The sequence below is a fragment of the Corvus hawaiiensis genome, chromosome 36, assembly GCF_020740725.1.
Source record: "Corvus hawaiiensis isolate bCorHaw1 chromosome 36, bCorHaw1.pri.cur, whole genome shotgun sequence".
Taxonomy (NCBI): Eukaryota; Metazoa; Chordata; class Aves; order Passeriformes; family Corvidae; genus Corvus; species Corvus hawaiiensis.
In genome coordinates, this window is record NC_063248.1 from 741,556 (window position 1) to 759,370 (window position 17,815).

Consider the following 17,815-nt stretch of genomic DNA (forward strand, 5'->3'; position numbering starts at 1 on the left):
ATTACATCATTACAGGATGTTTGTAAAAGGGAAAATGAAACACATTTGTAAATATTTCCAAAAATGAAGTTTATTTACACATAGTTCATTATGATAAGTAACACAAATGGGAGATAAGCCTTCAAATATTGGATTTTAGCCCATAGACTAGTAAGCCATGCATTTAGGAAGACTTGTGTTCTTTTACAGGAGCCTTCTTGCCTCATTTGTTACTTTTATGGTGTGTCATTTATGCATATTCTATTTTTATTTAATTTTTTCCTGTTTTCTCCAAGGTGAGTTTTCAACCTCCCTGTCTCACTTGCCTTCTCATTTGTAAAATGTTGTGCTAGTTTGAAAACAAACCAGTGGGAGGCACCAAGTCAGAATAACAATTTAATAGGGAAATTTAAAAAAAAGGCAGAAAACGCTGGTTCAAAGTGACACTGTCAGGATGCAACCTGACACCGTTAGTCAGGGTAGCAGCAGCAGTCCGATGAGATGGTGGCTGCCATCCTCCTGAAGTGCTGGATGTGGTTCTGTCAGAGCAGTGATCCTGTAGAAAGGGGCTGCTCTTCCTCGCAAGGTCCAGTGGTGGCTGCGTAGCTCCTGTCCTCTGGGAATCCAGTGGAAAGGGTGTCTGTGGTGTTGGGAATCTCAGATGATATCCAGGATGGGATGCTTGGTTCCTCCCTCTGGGTGGAGCATCTCACAGTGGATGATGAGTTGTGAGGCCGGGCGTTGATGGGCTCATTAACAGAAGATAGTCCAGGGGGAGGAGGCAAGGAAACCCTGCCCCACCAGGTTCCAGCAGCTCGTGAGGATGGGAATAGAATACACTGCAACCCAGGACAGATGTGTTGCTCACGGATGAGTTCTTAGAATTTGATTTTCCCAGTGACATCTCCACTATCATTCCAGCTATTTTCCTCTTAGGATCTAAAAGCTGGGCTGAATCAAAACTGTCTCTCCCAGGTTCTGTTTTTTTGGAGAGTGTGTCTGTATTTCGCAGCACTAACACTGCGTTTGTGTTTCTTCTGGTTTCCTTAGTTTTCATAGTCTCTGTGCTTTCTGAGAAGAAGCACTGAATTCCTTGGGTTGGTTTTTTTTGGGAGGGTTGGGGTTTTTTTGTGGCATTCTTAGTCTTGGATTCAGTTTTTTTCACAGGCCTCTTCATATAATTGTGCTGTAATTAATAGCTGTTTTCAATGCCTGAGACAAATGCCAAGCTGGCTCCTTTCTGGATGGGTGTTTTGTGTTTGTTTGCAGTACAGGCAGGGATAAACACTCCAGCTTTCCCTCTCCTCCCAGCTGAGCCACCCCTCCCTGTGGGGAGGCCGCTGCCACTTTGTGCCCGTTTCGTCGTGCCCTGCCAGCAGCTGGGATCTGGTGCAAGCAGTCAGGGTTTGGGCTGCTGGTTGGAGTTTTTTACTGTAGGTGTGACTGAACTTGCTGAAATCTGCAGGGAAAACAACTTCTCAGGTCATTGTCTGTTTTGGGTTCAGATTTAATGGTGGTGTCCAAAGTCAACCCTTCTGGCGGGAACCAGATTCAGAATAAGCTGCAATCCTTGTGCCAGAAGCCATCCTTTGGGTCCTGGAGCATTCCCTGACAGCCTTGATCCCTGCCATCCTTTGGGTCCTGGAGCATTCCCTGACAGCCTTTATCCCTGCCATCCTTTGGGTCCTGGAGCATTCCCTGTCACCCCTCATCCCTGCCATCCCTCAGTCCCAGTCCATTCCCTGGCACCCCTCATCCCTGCCATCCCTCGGTCCCAGTCCATTCCCTGGCACCCCTCATCCCTGCCATCCCTCGGTCCCAGTCCATTCCCTGTCACCCCTCATCCCTGCCATCCCTTGGTCCCAGTTCATTCCATCATCCCTGCCATCCCTCGGTCCCAGTCCATTCCCTGGCACCCCTCATCCCTGCCATCCCTTGGTCCCAGTTCATTCCATCATCCCTGCCATCCCTCGGTCCCAGTCTATTCCCTGTCACCCCTCATCCCTGCCATCCCTCGGTCCCAGTCTATTCCCTCGCACCCCTCATCCCTGCCATCCCTCGGTCCCAGTCTATTCCCTCGCACCCCTCATCCCTGCCATCCCTCGGTCCCAGTCCATTCCCTGTCACCCCTCATCCCTGCCATCCCTCGGTCCCAGTCCATTCCCTGGCACCCCTCATCCCTGCCATCCCTTGGTCCCAGTTCATTCCATCATCCCTGCCATCCCTCGGTCCCAGTCCATTCCCTGGCACCCCTCGGACACGCCGCTCCCTGCCCAGGCCGGCGACACGGCCGGGCCGAGCCGAGCCGGGTGTGAGGTGGCAGAGCACACAGAGCGAGTTTGCTGTTCTCTGCTTCCCCTCCACCTTCCCTACAGTTCTTCTCTCCCCTCTTGGCACTCTCCATAGGTGTCCCACTGCTCCTTCCCCACCCTTTCCCTGCAGCCCATCCTGCCCGTGCCCTGCTGGGAAGAAGGGCCCCCTCTGTGCTCCATCAATGGGGCCCTTGTGCTTTCACACTGGTGCTGTTCTCTGGGAAGCACGTCCGGGAGCCAGGCTGGCCACAGCAGGAATTCAGTGCTCAGATCCCAGAGCACCTCAGCACCTCTCCTCGGCCCTGTTTGTGTATCCCACCGGGGTGGCCTTCGGTGCTGTGCCCTGGAATGACTTCCCGGGCGGCTGTGCCTGAGTGGGGCTGGGCTGTGCCGTGGCAGGGGAGCTGAAATGCCACCGAGGGCTGCAAGGGTTGGAGGTGCTTCTGGAGAGCTCCGTGAAGGCCCCAGCACCATCAGAACGGGGTGTGAGGCTCCAGGGATTGGGTGGGAACGGGATCCAAGGTACATAAAACATGGAGAGGTTTCAACGCAAATGATTTAGGTAATTTGGAAAAATGCAGGCAGCGTTCCTGAGCCCGTAGTTCCTTGTGTTGGCCTTGATTGTTGTGGAGCAGCTGTACTTTGGATGGTGTCCTGGGAGGTGTTTGGTGTGCAGGGCGGTGTCAGGGACAGGCTGCTGCAGCCCAGCTGCCTCCAGAAGAGTTCAGATGTGCTGGTTCTCTTTGCTTTGTGCACACTTGTTGTTGTATGTGTAACTCTGCCACTGCTCTGGGTGTTTGTACGAGGAAAGGGGCTGCTCCAGCTCCTGCTAACAAAGCAATCTGCTCTGTGCTCCTTCCTGCTGTAAGGCCTGCGAGTCATTTAAGGATTTTAGGCATCCAGGACATAGCTGAAATGTGCCATCCTTCAGCTATTTGGAGTCAGCTCACTTGGAACAGGGAAGCTGCTGTTTGCCTGAAGTTGGCAGTTTTTAGAAACAGAGTGAACAAAGTATCTCAAATTGGAAAACTGTTTTTTTTTGTCAGGAGGGTGGGGGTGAGGGTTTGGACATGGAGAGCGTGGGGCAAAGCATCCTTCAGAGGTTTGGAGCGCAGCAGAGGTGGTTCACTGCCCTCAGGGGTTTGTCTGCTGAGCTTTGAGCTGTGGATAGGGAGGTTTGTGCAGGAGGAGCTCACCCTGTCCGTGGAGTTACTGGATCCAACACTCATGTTGACCAGGTAGCAGCAGCCCTGTGTGCCCTGTTGGTTTGGGATGTCAGGAGCAATGGAAATGGAACTGAATTTTTATAAACGTGGTCCTGATAATCTTGCAGGTGGTTTGGGGAAATGAAGGCAGAAGCTTAAGAAACAAAGTGAAAAGCTCCTTTTCCATTTTTTCCCCTTCATCTGACTAGGATTAAGAAAGAGGAATGCTTGAATGTGTGGTGTGGAAGAAAATCAGCGAGTTGTGGTGTGCTCTGCTGGCAGCAGAGCTGCAGGGAGGTGTAACTTCTAAAGGGAATGGGAAGAAGCTTAGGATAAACTTATCCTGAGACCTGTCCATGGTCCCTCAGCATTGAGTAGTCCATACTTCTGCTTCTAAAATAAAGACATTGAAAGGCTTTGAATTATTTAGTTTAAGTCCAAAACACAAACAGCTTAAGACTGCAGTTTTTCAAATGTTCTGTGGGTAAATGTAAGAATTTATGTTCCAAAAGCCACCTTGGGAGTAAAACTCTCATGAATAAAAGTTTGGGATCTGCATGGCAGCACCCTCAGGAAAATATCAAAGATTTGGGATGCCTTAAGAAGGACTTTATGTCTTTGTGTGTGTGAGACTGAATTCCGTTCTCCTCAAGAGGTTTTGATAAAGTTTCTCAAATTGCAAACCTGGCATTCCCAGTCACTTACACAGATGGATGCTTGTGTGAAACTGGTCTTGCTTTTACTCCACACAGATATTTTCTCCTTTCAAATGTCACAGGGTGAAGCTGTAGGTTTCAAGAAGGGATATTTGTAGCATCCAGTAAATGTCTTCTCATCCTGCTGCTTCGTGGTGGCACCAGGGAGAATTGTTCTGAGCCGGAGCTGGCATTAGAGATCGAGGAATTTGTGTAAAAATAGAAGCAGCAATTCCTCTTCCTTTGCAACCTACAGGAAGGAGAGCTCCATTAGTTTGGGAGTCTTAGTTTGCATGAGTGAAATGATTGTTTTTCTTAGTGAGTCTGTGGGAGGAACTTGGAAGAAGCTATTGGAGGAAGAATTCCTTTCTCTGACGGTTCTTCAGCTCCACGTGAGGGAACCTCGATTTGTTCACCTGCAGAGATGAGTTTCCTGTGCCCTGTGTTGTCTCCTGACAGCTCATCCTGTTGTGTACGTCCACCTTACAGGGAAATTCCTTCTCCCATCGTGCCCAGGCCTGTCCTGCTCAGCTGCTTTCAGTGGTTTTGGGTAGTTTTGATCTCTTGACTGTCAGTGATGTCTCTGTTGAGCCTTGGTTGGGGCAGGCAGAGCTGGGAGTGCAGTGGGAGCTTCCCGCAGGCACAGAGGCTGCTGGAGTGGGAACCTGGTGCTCACAGAGAGCTTCCCCAGCTGGGATTTTGGTGTAAAATGAGTCTCTTTCCCCCCCCACAGGCATCTTTGCTTACCTGAACTACCATGTTCCCCGGACGAGGCGGGAGATCCTGGAGACCCTCATCAAAGGGCTGCAGCGCCTGGAGTACCGGGGCTACGACTCCGCAGGTACCTGTCTGAGCTGCACTGGCTCTGCTGGGAGCTTGGGCTCTAAGGGATGGTTTTTATGGTGTGATTGTGAATGGTTTCTACCACCTTCTGCTTTTGAAGAAAGCTGGAACACAAACTGGATGTGCCTGTGGTCAGAGGTTTGGATTAACTTCAATATACAGATTTCTATAAACATTCTTGAGGGCTTTTGTTTTTTCCTCCTAACGCTTTCAAAATACTGACAAGGTGACAAAGAGAAAACTGAGTTCTAATCTAAGGGGTATCTAGCCTTTATGTGGAGGGCCAGCTATTGGAGAAAGGGCTCTGGAAGAATCAAAAAGGGCAGAATTTGTTTACATAAAATACTGTAATAACTTTTGAACTTGACCCTCGTTCTTCGTGTTCCATGGTGGGGTTTAGGTGTGGGACTGGATGGCGGAAATGACAAAGACTGGGAAGCCAATGCTTGCAAAATCCACATTATCAAGCAGAAGGGGAAAGTGAAGGCTCTGGATGAAGAGGTTCACAGTAGGTATCTCCCTTTCCTCCTTTGCCTGCCCCCTTCCCTTGACATGTCCTCTCACCTCGTTTTTTTTTAAATATCACCTGTTTTACCCACAAACACCGTATTTCCAAGTAACTTGTGTGTAAAGAGCCAGAGATGTAAACGCTCAGGGATGAACTGTGAAGAGCCTGGTGATTCTGTGGTTGTTGGTGTGAAGCTACAGAGAAGTCCTGATTTTTTTCAAGACAAATGAGTTGCCTCCTACTGAAGTAAGATAGACCTGAAATGCATCATGGAAAACAGACAAGAAAAACTCATAAACAGGCACCCAAAAAACACCTTGAACTGAGAGTAGAGGAATTAGCAGGAGATAATTATCAAGACCTAGATCTTGGGCAGAAGGAGAAATGCTGTAAGGACCTCCCCAGCTGGGTTTTAAATGTTCCCATGGAACGCTTGTCCCAGCTCGAGCCGTCCCGTGGGGCCGGGCTCTGCAGTGGCTGCAGGAGGGCTCTGGTGTGTGTCACTGTCACGTTGATTGGACTGCAGAGACCGAGGGCTTCTGCATCTCCTTCTGCCTCTTTGTGTTCCCTTGATTAAACCTTAAATTCATTAAATCTGCGCTCAGTGCAAAGATGCACAAAGTTGCTGGGAGTGGAATACAGGCTGTGTGAGGGTGGGGAGGTGCTTTTCAGAGCAGTCAGAATCTCAACTTCACATTCAGAAGCTGCTGTGTTGGTGTAATTCAGGTCTTTTTAACCCATTCTTGTGTTCACCTGAGGTGCAGAGTGCTGAGTGTCCCAGAGGGAGGTGGGTCAGTCTAATCTTAGTGTAAACCAGGAGCCAGAAAGCCCAGACGAGGTGGGGTGTGTGGTACAGAAATAGGAGATGGACAGAGGATTCCTGAAGGGAGGTTTTCCTGCTCAAGAAAATGTCAGGATATACAGTTTTAAAAAGATTGTGGAAACACTTGTGCAGCGAGAGGAGTATTTTTTTTTTCCAAAAGAAATATTCATGCTCATGGTAGACTTTGGAGAGAGTGGGGTTAGGGATGCAGGAATAACCATGGTGGTGTGCAGGGCTGGCTCAGCCACAGGTGACAGGATGGCAAGGAGCACCCCTGAGGGACAGCTCAGGGTTGGATTCTTCCTTAAAGGTTGCTTTTTGTTCTGGCAGAGTGAGGAATGCAGGGCTGTTTTCTGTGTGCATCTGCCTTGCCCTGAAACCCCTTGAGGTTTTGGTTTGGACTTTGATGATCCTAAAGGTCTTTTCCAACCTTGACAACTCTGTGATTCTGTCCTGTGGGATTTGCTGGCCCTGTCAGCATTGCTGCCCTGTAGTCCCCAAGGCCTGGTGAGACTCCCAGCTTGACCTGGGGTATGGACAACCCCTCAGGACTAAAACTTTCTGCTGCAGAGCAACAGGACATGGACCTGGACATCGAGTTTGACGTTCACCTGGGGATCGCCCACACGCGCTGGGCCACGCACGGGGAGCCCAACCCCATCAACAGCCACCCGCAGCGCTCCGACAAGAACAATGGTCAGTGCCTTCCCCGGACCCTTGGCTCCTCAGCAGCTCCTGGAGCCTCTGGGAGAGCTGCCTGCCCCTCCATGTCCCGGGAGGGGTGGCTGGGCACCGGCAGTGGGTTCATTCAGGCCGTGGTGCTGAGCCCACTGGGCTTGGACTCGGGTTCTGGCCACGGGGAGTGTTCCCAGCAGTGAGGGATCCTGGAAAGGGTTGGGGTGGGTGCCCAGGGCTTGGGTGGGTGCGTGGGCACAGGGCAAGGAGGGGAAGACGGAAGGAAATGGGATGGTGGGAATTTTCGTGGCTGTTCTTTGGAATGGAATTTCGTAAACTTTTTTCCCCTAATTCCCCCTGTAGGGAACGGGGTTGGTGTGCTCGGGGCTGTCACAGCGTGGGCTGTGCTGGCCGTGGCTGCCCAGGGGACAGCAGTGCTCAGCTGGCAGCAGCAGCAGCACGGAGTTCACTGCTCCCAACAGGACGGGAGCTGCCAAGTGCTCAGGTGCCTGCAGGGGCTTTGCAGGGTCTGGGTAGCCCTGGTGCCACCCAGGTCACTGCTATCCCCCCTATCCCAGCCATGCCAATGGGGCAGAGCAGGGAATGGCACCAGGAGGTGAAATGTGCTTTATTCTGCCGAGGGCCTGTCCCACAGGAATGTGTGTGGGCTCTGCTGCCAGGCTGGGGCTGGCACGGGGCTGAGCAGGGCCTTTCCTCTGTCCTCAGAGTTCATCGTCATCCACAACGGCATCATCACCAACTACAAGGACCTGCGGAAGTTCCTGGTGAGCGACCCCTGGGGGGTGAGACCCTCCCTTCTTTCCCACTCCCCTTTTCTCTCTCACCCTTCCCAGCTCACTCCCCCTCTTGTATTCTCACTCTCACTCTCCCATTTGCTCTCCCCACTCGCCCCGTTCCTTCACTCACATTGCTCCACTCACTGCTCACTCATCTCTCAGTCATTCCCCCACTCACATTCACTCCCACCTCCATTCATGTTCCCCCACTCATATTTTTGCACTCCCACCCATATTTTCACTCACTCCTTCCCTTACACTCACAGACTCTCCTACTCTGTGGGTGCATTCTCACATTTACATCCCCCCTTCCCTCCCTACGTCACTCCCACTCCCCACATTCCCCCATTCAAATTCTGACATTCACACACTGCCCTGCTCACACCCCCCAACTTCCACTCCCTCCTCATCCCCCACTCATTTTCCCACTGAGACTTTCCCACCCAAACCCCCTCCCTGGGTCCCCCCACCCCGACTCTCCCCCTCACATTCTCACACTCCTCCACTCCTCTCACACTCCCACTCACTGCCCTCTTCTCCTCTCCTTGTATTGCAATTTGAAAGGTGGGAAGGAAGGATGGAAGGAAAGTGTGAGAAGAGGAGAAAAAGAAGGAAAAATGAAAGGCAGAAAAGTAAAAGAAGAAAAGCAGAGCAAAGGATGGGGAAAAAAGGAGGAACAACTGCAGTATGGAAGGGTAAAAAGAAAGGAAAGAAGAAGGGGAGGAAAGAAAAGGAAGAGTAGGAAAAAGGAAAGGCAAGAAAAAGGGAAGGAAAAGGAAATATGAGGGAGGAAGGTAGGAGCAAAGAAAAGGAAAGACATAAGAAAAAGGAAAACGTTAAAGGCAAGGTGAAGGGAGTAGTCAAAACAAAGGAAGGCAGGTGGGAAGGAAGGCAAAGGCAGATGGAAGGGAAGGCAGAGGGCTGGTCACCCACACGGGCTGTCCCTGCAGGAGAGCAAGGGCTACGACTTCGAGTCGGAGACGGACACGGAGAGCATCGCCAAGCTGGTCAAGTACATGTACGACAACCGCGACAGCGACGACATCAGCTTCACCACGCTGGTGGAGAGGGTCATCCAGCAGCTGGTAATGCTGCGGGCAGGGAGGGCAGCTGTGGGACGGACACAGTGGGACAGACACCCCTACCCCCCCCCAAAACAACCCCTGCCCTCCAGCGCTGCCAGGGCACTGCAGCACCAGCCCGTGCCACTGCTGCAGGATGCTCTGGGGCACGTGCTAAGGCGTGAACCTCTGACAGTTCATCTCAGGTGTACATTCGGTTTTCTTGAGCATTTGTCAGTATTCGTCTGGGTAATGAATAAATTTTGGGGCACGGCAGCACCTGGAGGCCTCCAGCCCTTGGCTGGGGTGGTGAGAGCGGGGAGGGAGCCGGCCTGGGAGAGCCTGTGCTGCTTCCAGTCCTTCCCGAAGCTCGGTCCGGGATTGCTGCTGACCCCTGGTGGGAGCTGCTCCGCGGAGCCTCTGCTTCCACTGGAGGTGATGTGCAGGAACAGGATCCACCACAGTTCACCTCTCACCCCCCAGCACCTGGTTCCGCTGAGTTCCTCACTGCTTTACCTGCCAGGAGCTGTTGCAGCAACAGGCCAAGAACTTGTGTTGCTGGCAGGTTGTGGCACCTCATCTGAGCAAACACTTGTTGCTTCTTTTGGTTTTGGTGCTTGTTTTAGCAGAGCTTTGCCTTTGGGTCCCCTCACTGCACCCTGAGCTAAAGCAGGAGCCACTTGGATAACCAAGGGAGTCTGAGTGTCTCTCTGGGGGTTCAGGACTCATTCAGTGGTGGAGGAGCTGCCAGGCTCAGGGGAGGGACACCCTTCCAGGATGGGGGGCTGGAGCTACAGGAGGTTCTGAAAACATCTGTAAAACCTCTCTGGTGTCTCTCCCACGTCCACAGAAACACAGGAGCAGTTTCTGTGCTGGGAACACTGAAATGGTGCCCAGGCCTCAGATAACAGAAGGGATGAACAGTTTGTTTCTCTTGTTCCAGGAAGGAGCTTTTGCCCTTGTGTTCAAGAGTGTTCATTACCCTGGGCAGGCGGTTGGTACCAGGTGAGTGTTGCCATGTGAGGAACATTCTTGCACCCTGTCTGTCACTTGTTTTTGTACCCCCACGTCAGAAGACAGAGTAGAGATCATTCTTACCACACTGCATATGCAGGTGAGAGGGTGGTTGTTTTTAATTTCCTTTCTCTTGTTCTCCATCTCTCATAACAGAAAGTTCCCAGAAATACTTTGGAAATTTCTTATTTCCTGGTCTGGAAAAGCTTGGTTTTGGTATCCTCTGGTTATGATCTGAAGGGAGATGATTTTACCTTTTCCTTTATGCTTGCCCTTGTGGCAGCACTTGGACAAGTCCTGCATTTGGCCTGGAATTTGGGCCAGCCTTGTGTTCAGGTTTTCTATCCCACTTTTAAACACCAGCATCAGCTGGGGTGGTTTCACTGTGTGTGTGCCTCCACAGGGGTTGAACTTAAGTGCCAAAGCCTGTTTGTAGGCATGTCCAGTGAGGAGCAGTCCCTGCTTCAGGTGTGCAGTGACTCTTGGGAATTTTGTCTAACCCTGATGCAGGTTGCTCACATCCCTGTGTTCTTTATCCCTGTGTTCTTTATCCCTGTGTTCTTTATTCTTTGTGTTTGCACCCCGTGTTTGCAGCAGCAGCTGCTCTGGGAGCCTCTGGCTGTGCCCTGGTGCACCTGAGCTGCTGCTGGGGAGCAGAGCCCCAGCGTGGGGTGTGGGGGTGTCCCCGGGGTGCTGAGGCTGTCCCTGTGTCCCTGCAGGCGAGGCAGCCCCCTGCTCATCGGCGTGCGCAGCGAGCACAAGCTCTCCACCGACCACATCCCCATCCTGTACCGCACAGGTGAGTGGGGAGCTCCTCCCCTCGCTGCAGGGCACGGCCACACACAGCTGTGGGCTCTGAAATACAGACTTCAGCTGTACTTTGGAAATGAAACCATTACTGGAGACGTTTTTTTAAAAGCAAGTTTTTAACCACATGTTCTACCCACCATATAGCTCAGGTTATAGGTGTTAGTTACCTCAGGTTGGCCTCTAGTGTTGTAATCAAAGATTTAATGTCCAGTTATTACAAGGAAAATTCATCTTACTGTAGTAGAATAAAGTATAGTCATGGAATGGTTTGGGTTGGGAGGGACCTTAAAGCCCATCTTGTTCCATGGGCAGGGACACCTTCCACTATCCCAGGTTGCTCCAAGCCCTGCCCAGCCTGGCCTTGGACACTTCCAGGGATGTTGGAATAGTTCAGTATAATAAATTAAACAGTACAGTTAAACTGAAGTCTGTATTCTGTGTGTGGCATGTTGGCATTTGTGAGCCTGGTAGTTTTCAAGAACAAAGAGGAGAGAGCTTTGCAGGCTGGAGCTTGGCACTGTCACCTTGCCCCTGCCACCCCACGCCATTTTTAGAAGCTGTTCCCCTTTGTGGGACAATGTGTGTTTATGTTGTCTGTCCATCCTGCTCTCCCATGTGTTCTACCACCACAGACACCCTTGAAAATGAAGAGTGACTTAGAATTACTCTGTAACTCACTGCTGTCAGAGGGGTCTGAACCTGTCCAGTCCCGGGGCTTGTGTTCTGAGCAGTGCAGGGATCCAAAGGAATTGCTCTCCTGCCCTGCTGCCTCCTAGCAGTGTAGCTGCTGATCCCCTGCTGCAAGAACCAGCCCCAGGAGCTTTGCCTTTTGATTGAATAATTAGCAGTAATATTAATGCATTTATGTAACACTATATATTTTTACTGATTATCTGAAGTTTGTTTTTTTTTTTTCCAATTGCACTTTCAGCTGTACAATCTATGGATCATTCTTTTGATGGAATATCCATAAAAATGGAGGAAGGTGCCTACCAGAGAAAAGCTAGTACTTGAAATTTCAGACAAATCCTCCAGTTCCTTTGGAAAGGAATCAAATGAGACCAAGATGCATTGTCTTTTTAATATGTGGTTATTGCTTTCCATGCAGTTTAGTGAAACAAGTGGGAGAGTCAAAATTCCTTCTTGATCAGAAACACCACGAGCAACACATGGGAAAATCCACCCATCCCATTTCAAATATTGGGACATAATGCCCAGCATATGTGGAAAAGTGATGACAGTGCAGGTTGTGCTGAGTGTTCCTGCAGCTCTGGCTGCAGAAGGAAACATTGAATTACCTTAAAAATGAACCCCACTAAAGCAGAAGGTTGCTGATAATCCTAATGCAAGCATTGCTCCAAATTCCTTCTGGAGCTGTGTCCTGCCCCTGACCACGGTGTGAATCTGAGCTGCAGCCTCTGGTGGCAGCACTAAGGTTGGCCTGAGGCTGTTCATTTATCGGGGGAACCATCTGTTGTTCACTTGAAGTGCTTTAAAGGCCAGCCTGTCCCATGATGGGATGAACCGAGTTCACATCTGAAGCAGGAGAACCCTTTTCTGAGAGGGGGAGGATCTGATCCTTGGTGACTGTAAATAATTGGGATTCCACCCTCAGCAGAGGCTCAGTGGCCTCAGGCACTCCCTGGGTAAAATATCTAACATCTCTCTTGCTGGAGGAGAAGCAGACCTGGGTTTGTTGAGAGGTGAACCAGGAGCTGGTTTGCCTGACTCCAAACATCAGGTGAGGTTTTATTTCTCTTTAGCCAGTGTATCTCTCAGTGTTTGAAGTAAAATTCTGTAGCCAGGTGAGTTCCCAGGGGCTCTGAGAACCCAAATCCCTCAGCTCTCAGAGGCACTGAGGCTTTTCTGAGTAATTGCCCCCCTGCTCCTTTTTACTGTACCTGGGTTAATTCTCCATTCTTGGGTACAGGAGGGAAGAGATTTAAAAATTCCTTCTGTGTTGCTTCTAAATTGTAGTAGATGAGGGGTTGGTGCAGTGGAGCAACAATCAGATTATCTATAGATAAATGGACAAATCCACAGATAAAATAAAACTCATAACTGGCTGAAAATACTCACTGTAACTCCCTAACCCAGCCTTGGTGACTGCACACTGCACACATTGTGTGTGCACAATAACCACCCCCCAGTGCACAGCCTGTAACGAGGAAAGCAATGCAACATAATAAAGTCAATGCAGGGAAATGATCTATTTCGAGACACCAAATTTGCATGTTCTGATCAGGTCTGGGGTGCTTCTGTGGGGGAGTGGCCACTAACAGCTCTGCTCTGTCCTGTCTCAACAACAAAGGCGTTGTTTTCCTCCTTTACTGACTTCATAACTGAACTGGAAGGCTCTAAATCACTGGCTGAGTGGACCTTTTTTACTGAGTATCAACATGAAAGCAGTATTTTTCCTTCACGTTTTCATCTGCAGAAGTGTAGATCAGAACACCACGAGCTCTGCTTGCATCACTGAATCAGATCAGTGTCTAGTAGGTGAAACAACATCAGGATTATGGAATAAATATAGAATGGAGTAACTTCAGTGTTATTATTCTTCAGCAATGGTCCCATTTTGGTGGATAAGCTGATTAATCCACCCCCACCCTCCCCATACCCTGCACAGTGACTGGCAAATAATTTTGCTCGAGGCTGGTGCTGAGCAGTAGGTGTTGGGTGCCTCATCTGCATCCCTGATGAGCTTCACCACTGAGAAGCAGTGTGGAGGAGGAGGATGAGATGGTATTGGGAATTGCCAGAGTACTCCAGAAAGGATCCTTGGTGAAACACTGAGCTTTTAGGACAGATTTTTCCAGAGCTGATTCGCAGTCCTGTGTCCTCCAGCACCCCTGGATGCCTCCCTGGCCAACAGCACAGGTCTGATTTTCTGATCAGGATGAGGTGGTTGGTTGATAGTGCAGGAGCAATGCAGAGCTCTTAATCCCAGACTTCCTGAGCTGTGAGCTCAGCCAGACAGAAATAGGTTTGGGTTCCACCTGCCGTGCTCAGGGGAGCTGGGTGGTCACACAGGTGGCAGCTCTGAAAGAATTTCCCCAGTGCTGAGAGTAACAGACGATGAAGGAGCGATGCTGGTCCATTTCTGGGGGCTCAGGAGAGTCTCACCAGACAGGACCATGGGAGAAGCTTAAACTGATCAACAGGGCAGGGAAATGTGGCTGCTCATAAAGCATCTTGAATTCTCTGCTAGTGGAGCCACACAAAACTTTAATCTGGATTTTTTCCTGATAAATTCCTCTAAACGTAAAAGTGCACTGGTAATACACTTGCAGACTTATTAAAAAACACAGAAATCTCTTGCAAGCAAACTGAGAAATGGGCACAACAGTACAAGTTCCTTTGCTGTGACCACCTGCAGGCGTGAAAATAGTGCTTCATGTTGGTACCGTGCCTTGGGGCCTCTCTGGGTGTGGCACCTGGGCAGCCCCTGACCCTCCTGTCTCCTAGGGAAAGACAAGAAGGGGAGCTGCAGCCTGTCCCGAGTGGACAGCACCACCTGCCTCTTCCCCGTGGAGGAGAAAGCTGTGGAATATTACTTTGCTTCTGATGCCAGGTAGGGTTTTCCAGCATCTCTGGTGTGTGTAGAAATATCCTGTTTAAAGCTCTCTTGAACAAGAGATGGGGAGGCTGTGGGTTCTTGGTGAATAAATTGTGTGCATGTGGCCATTACTTCACAAATACCAAAACAGAGTTGCTGTTAAAGGGATGAACACTGACCTTGGAATAGGGTGTTACCCTTCTTCAGGCTCACCTGTTGGTAGGATTTCCCAGTGATAGGAAACCTGAGGGAGTACTGACCTAAATTAGCAGGACAGATGCTAATTATGAGCAGAATTGTGTTGATTCTCCAGGGATCTCTGCACACATGCAATTCCTTCATCATCAAAGGTGGCATATTGCAGTCCCAGAGGAGTGAGAGAGACTAACTTGGCAGCAGCCTTAGCAGAGTTTTTGGGATTCTCTGGTTCAAGAGAAATGAGTGCTTGCTCCAGGAATGTAAAAATACTGCTGTGGTTGATTTCTGCAGCTCTTTCCATCAGAGAATTGTGGAGACTCTTAGGACAGCCCGATGTGTTCTGGTTTTAGAGCTTCTCAGTGACACTCCAGGGAGTGCTGCTGAGCAGATCCCAGGTGCCTCCACAGGGGACAAAGCTGTCCCTGGTTTTACAGATGGGCAAAGTGACATACAGGGAGGGACAGTGGCTTATCCCTGGAAAAACCAAGGAAGGAACAGGCTGTGTTTGAGCAGCCTGTGTGCCAGGGGAAATCCCTGCCCTCCTGACCTCATAGCTCCAGACAGATCCCATTGCTGCACACGCCGCTTTGTCTGAGCAGTTCAGAGCTTCTCCTTAAAGCAGGCACTGAAATTAATAATGAGCCGGGTGGAAAAAAATCCCGTTCCACTGGCAGGGTGGAAATGCCCTTTACAGGAGTGGCCCGATTTTAACAGGCGAGGAAATTCCTCGACTCCGGAGCCGCGCGTGGGGTGTGCTAGGAAGGGCTGAGCCCTGAGCTCCCAGAGCAGGGGCTGATGTGCTCTGTGCCCCCGCAGCGCTGTCATCGAGCACACCAACCGCGTGATCTTCCTGGAGGATGACGACGTGGCGGCCGTGGTGGACGGGCGTCTGTCCATCCACCGCATCAAGCGCACGGCCGGCGACCACCCGGGCCGGGCCGTGCAGACCCTGCAGATGGAGCTGCAGCAGATCATGAAGGGTGAGAGCTGCTGGCTGGCAGCGGGGAGGGGCTGCTGGGTCACGGGGGGAGGGCCTGGAGTCACCCGGTGCCATCCCTGCCCCGAGGGATGCCCGGCCCTCCAAGGGCAGATGTCCCACAGCCTGGTCCAGTGCTGTGTCACCCTCATGGGCAAAAAAGTCCCCACGTGTAACGGGACTTTCCCTCTAGTTGCTGACACCTTACTGAGGAGAATTGTGGGGCTGAGGATTTTGCCTCCTGCTTGGAGCCATCTGGTTTTTCCAAGACTGATCCCTCACGAACTTGCCAGCCTGGATCTGCCCTTCACTGACACCTTCCAGAAACCTGAATCAAGCTCTCATCATGAGCTGATGTTTTGGCAGAAAAAGAAGTATCAGTTTAATAATCTCTAGCTGGTAACTGGCCTGGTCCAAGCTTTTCCCTACATACACAGGAAAAATGGCAATTACCAGGAGGTAAAGTGTTCTAATTTGTTTTCTTTCTTTCTTCATAGGTAACTTCAGCTCGTTTATGCAGAAGGAAATATTTGAACAGCCAGAATCTGTTGTTAATACGATGAGAGGAAGGGTCAACTTCGATGACTACACTGGTAATTGAGCTTGAGCCTCCCTCATTCCCAACAGCTCTGTATCTAGCAGTTACTCATGGTAGTCACAGGGGAGGAAGTGGGTGATGCAGTGGGAGATGGAAACCCTGCTGGTGTGAGATGAAGTGTGTGTCACAGAGTGCCTCCAGAATTCCACGTGCTGGTGGCAAGATCCCATTTTATGATGGTGTTTTGCTGAGTGGATGATGGAGATGGTAACACGCTGTTAGCATCAATGATCTTGAGAATTTCTCCTACCTGGCCACCCTGATTTTCCTCTCCAATGTTGCTCACAGTGAACCTGGGTGGGCTGAAGGATCACATCAAGGAGATCCAGAGGTGTCGGCGTTTGATCCTCATTGCCTGTGGCACGAGTTACCACGCAGGAGTGGCTGTGAGTGCTGGGCTCTGGGACCTGGGCTGGGCTCAGTGCCAGAATCACAGGCTGGGGTGGGTTTCAGGGACCTTAAAGCCCATCCAGTGCCACCCCTGCCGTGGGCAGGGACACTTCTCACTGTCCCAGGTTGCTCCCAGCCCCGTCCACCCTGGCCTGGGACACTGCCAGGGATCCAGGGGCAGCCCCAGCTGCTCTGGGCACCCTGTGCCAGGGCCTCCACACCCTCACAGGGAAGAATTTCCTCCTAATAATCAAATTTAAGTCTACCCTTTTTCAGTTTAAACCCATTCCCCTTTGTCCTGCCACTCCAGGCTCTTGTCCCCAGTCCCTCTCCAGGTCTCCTGGAGCCCCTTTAGGCCCTGGAAGAGGCTCTGAAGTCTCCCTGGAGAGTGTGTGGAGTGTACCAGGCAGATTAAGGATTGATTTCAGGTTAGGGATTGATTCTTAACCCTAATCAGGTTAAGAGTAAGCAGGTGCACACAGGTGAATGAAGGAGGACCCTTGTGAAAGCTGCAAACACCAGACTTCCAGCTCACAGCAACAGCAGGAGGAAATAAAAGCTGATGAACCTGAACTTAGGGAAGTGGTTCCTGTGACTTCCATGGCTGTGGAAAGCTTTGGAAAACAAAGGCTGCTCTGTTGTAAAAAGCAGCTGGCAGGGGAGGGATGATGCAGGAGCAGAATGCAGCAAGGCAGGGGCTGCCAGGAGCCAGGTGGGATTTCTGGTTGGCCTGGATGTAGCTGGTGGTTTCTGAGTTCTTCAAGCTGCAGTCTGATACACACTCAGGACACCCAGTATTGCATAATCTGTGTGGAGGGTTACATAATATGTGAGCCTTACTTAAGAGAATTCTCGGTTTGAGGGAGGGGTTGGCCTCACAGGCTGGTGGTGGTGCCAAAGCAAGGTCGCTTCTCACAGGGGTTGTTGGTGACTTGAGTGTGGGCACTACTGAGTAATTAAAGTATAATCCAGCACTGATTTTCATGTGGGACTTTTAACAGTAATATTTTCCAGTGTGTGGCAGCTAGAAAGCTTTTTTTGTGCAAACACTTGGTTTTATAAACATGATGTAATACCTGACTTCCTGCCCCTCCTTGTGCCAGACCCGCCAGGTGCTGGAAGAGCTGACGGAGTTACCTGTCATGGTGGAGCTGGCCAGCGACTTCCTGGACAGGAACACCCCCGTGTTCAGGGACGACGTCTGCTTCTTCCTCAGCCAGTCAGGTACGGGCTCCCTTCCCCAGCCTCACTCCCTCCTGCCCAGAATGGAGGGAGAAGGCAGCAGGGCCAGGTCTGGTGCCTGTCTGCAGGACTGTGTGTGGTGATGTGAGGGAGGACGCTCAGATTCCAGGGCTGGGAGGTTCTGCTCCCT

At 50.8% G+C, this 17,815-nt stretch overlaps 1 protein-coding gene across 4 annotated transcripts in view; it reads left to right on the forward strand.

The window, feature by feature from the left end:
* Nucleotides 1–17,815, forward strand: part of GFPT1 (glutamine--fructose-6-phosphate transaminase 1) — a 34,277-nt gene that overhangs the window by 4,752 nt on the left and 11,710 nt on the right. For 2 of the 4 annotated variants that reach the window (XM_048290073.1, XM_048290072.1), the window contains exons 2-14: nucleotides 4,925–5,032; nucleotides 5,435–5,542; nucleotides 6,936–7,061; nucleotides 7,767–7,825; nucleotides 8,788–8,922; nucleotides 9,842–9,903; nucleotides 10,632–10,711; nucleotides 11,654–11,707; nucleotides 14,191–14,296; nucleotides 15,296–15,459; nucleotides 15,953–16,048; nucleotides 16,342–16,439; nucleotides 17,547–17,667. In XM_048290073.1, coding sequence (XP_048146030.1) covers nucleotides 4,925–5,032; nucleotides 5,435–5,542; nucleotides 6,936–7,061; nucleotides 7,767–7,825; nucleotides 8,788–8,922; nucleotides 9,842–9,903; nucleotides 10,632–10,711; nucleotides 11,654–11,707; nucleotides 14,191–14,296; nucleotides 15,296–15,459; nucleotides 15,953–16,048; nucleotides 16,342–16,439; nucleotides 17,547–17,667 — 1,317 coding nt within the window. The remainder of the gene's footprint in view (nucleotides 1–4,924; nucleotides 5,033–5,434; nucleotides 5,543–6,935; nucleotides 7,062–7,766; nucleotides 7,826–8,787; nucleotides 8,923–9,841; nucleotides 9,904–10,631; nucleotides 10,712–11,653; nucleotides 11,708–14,190; nucleotides 14,297–15,295; nucleotides 15,460–15,952; nucleotides 16,049–16,341; nucleotides 16,440–17,546; nucleotides 17,668–17,815) is intronic. The other 2 variants (XM_048290075.1, XM_048290074.1) reach the window with 1 other exon arrangement.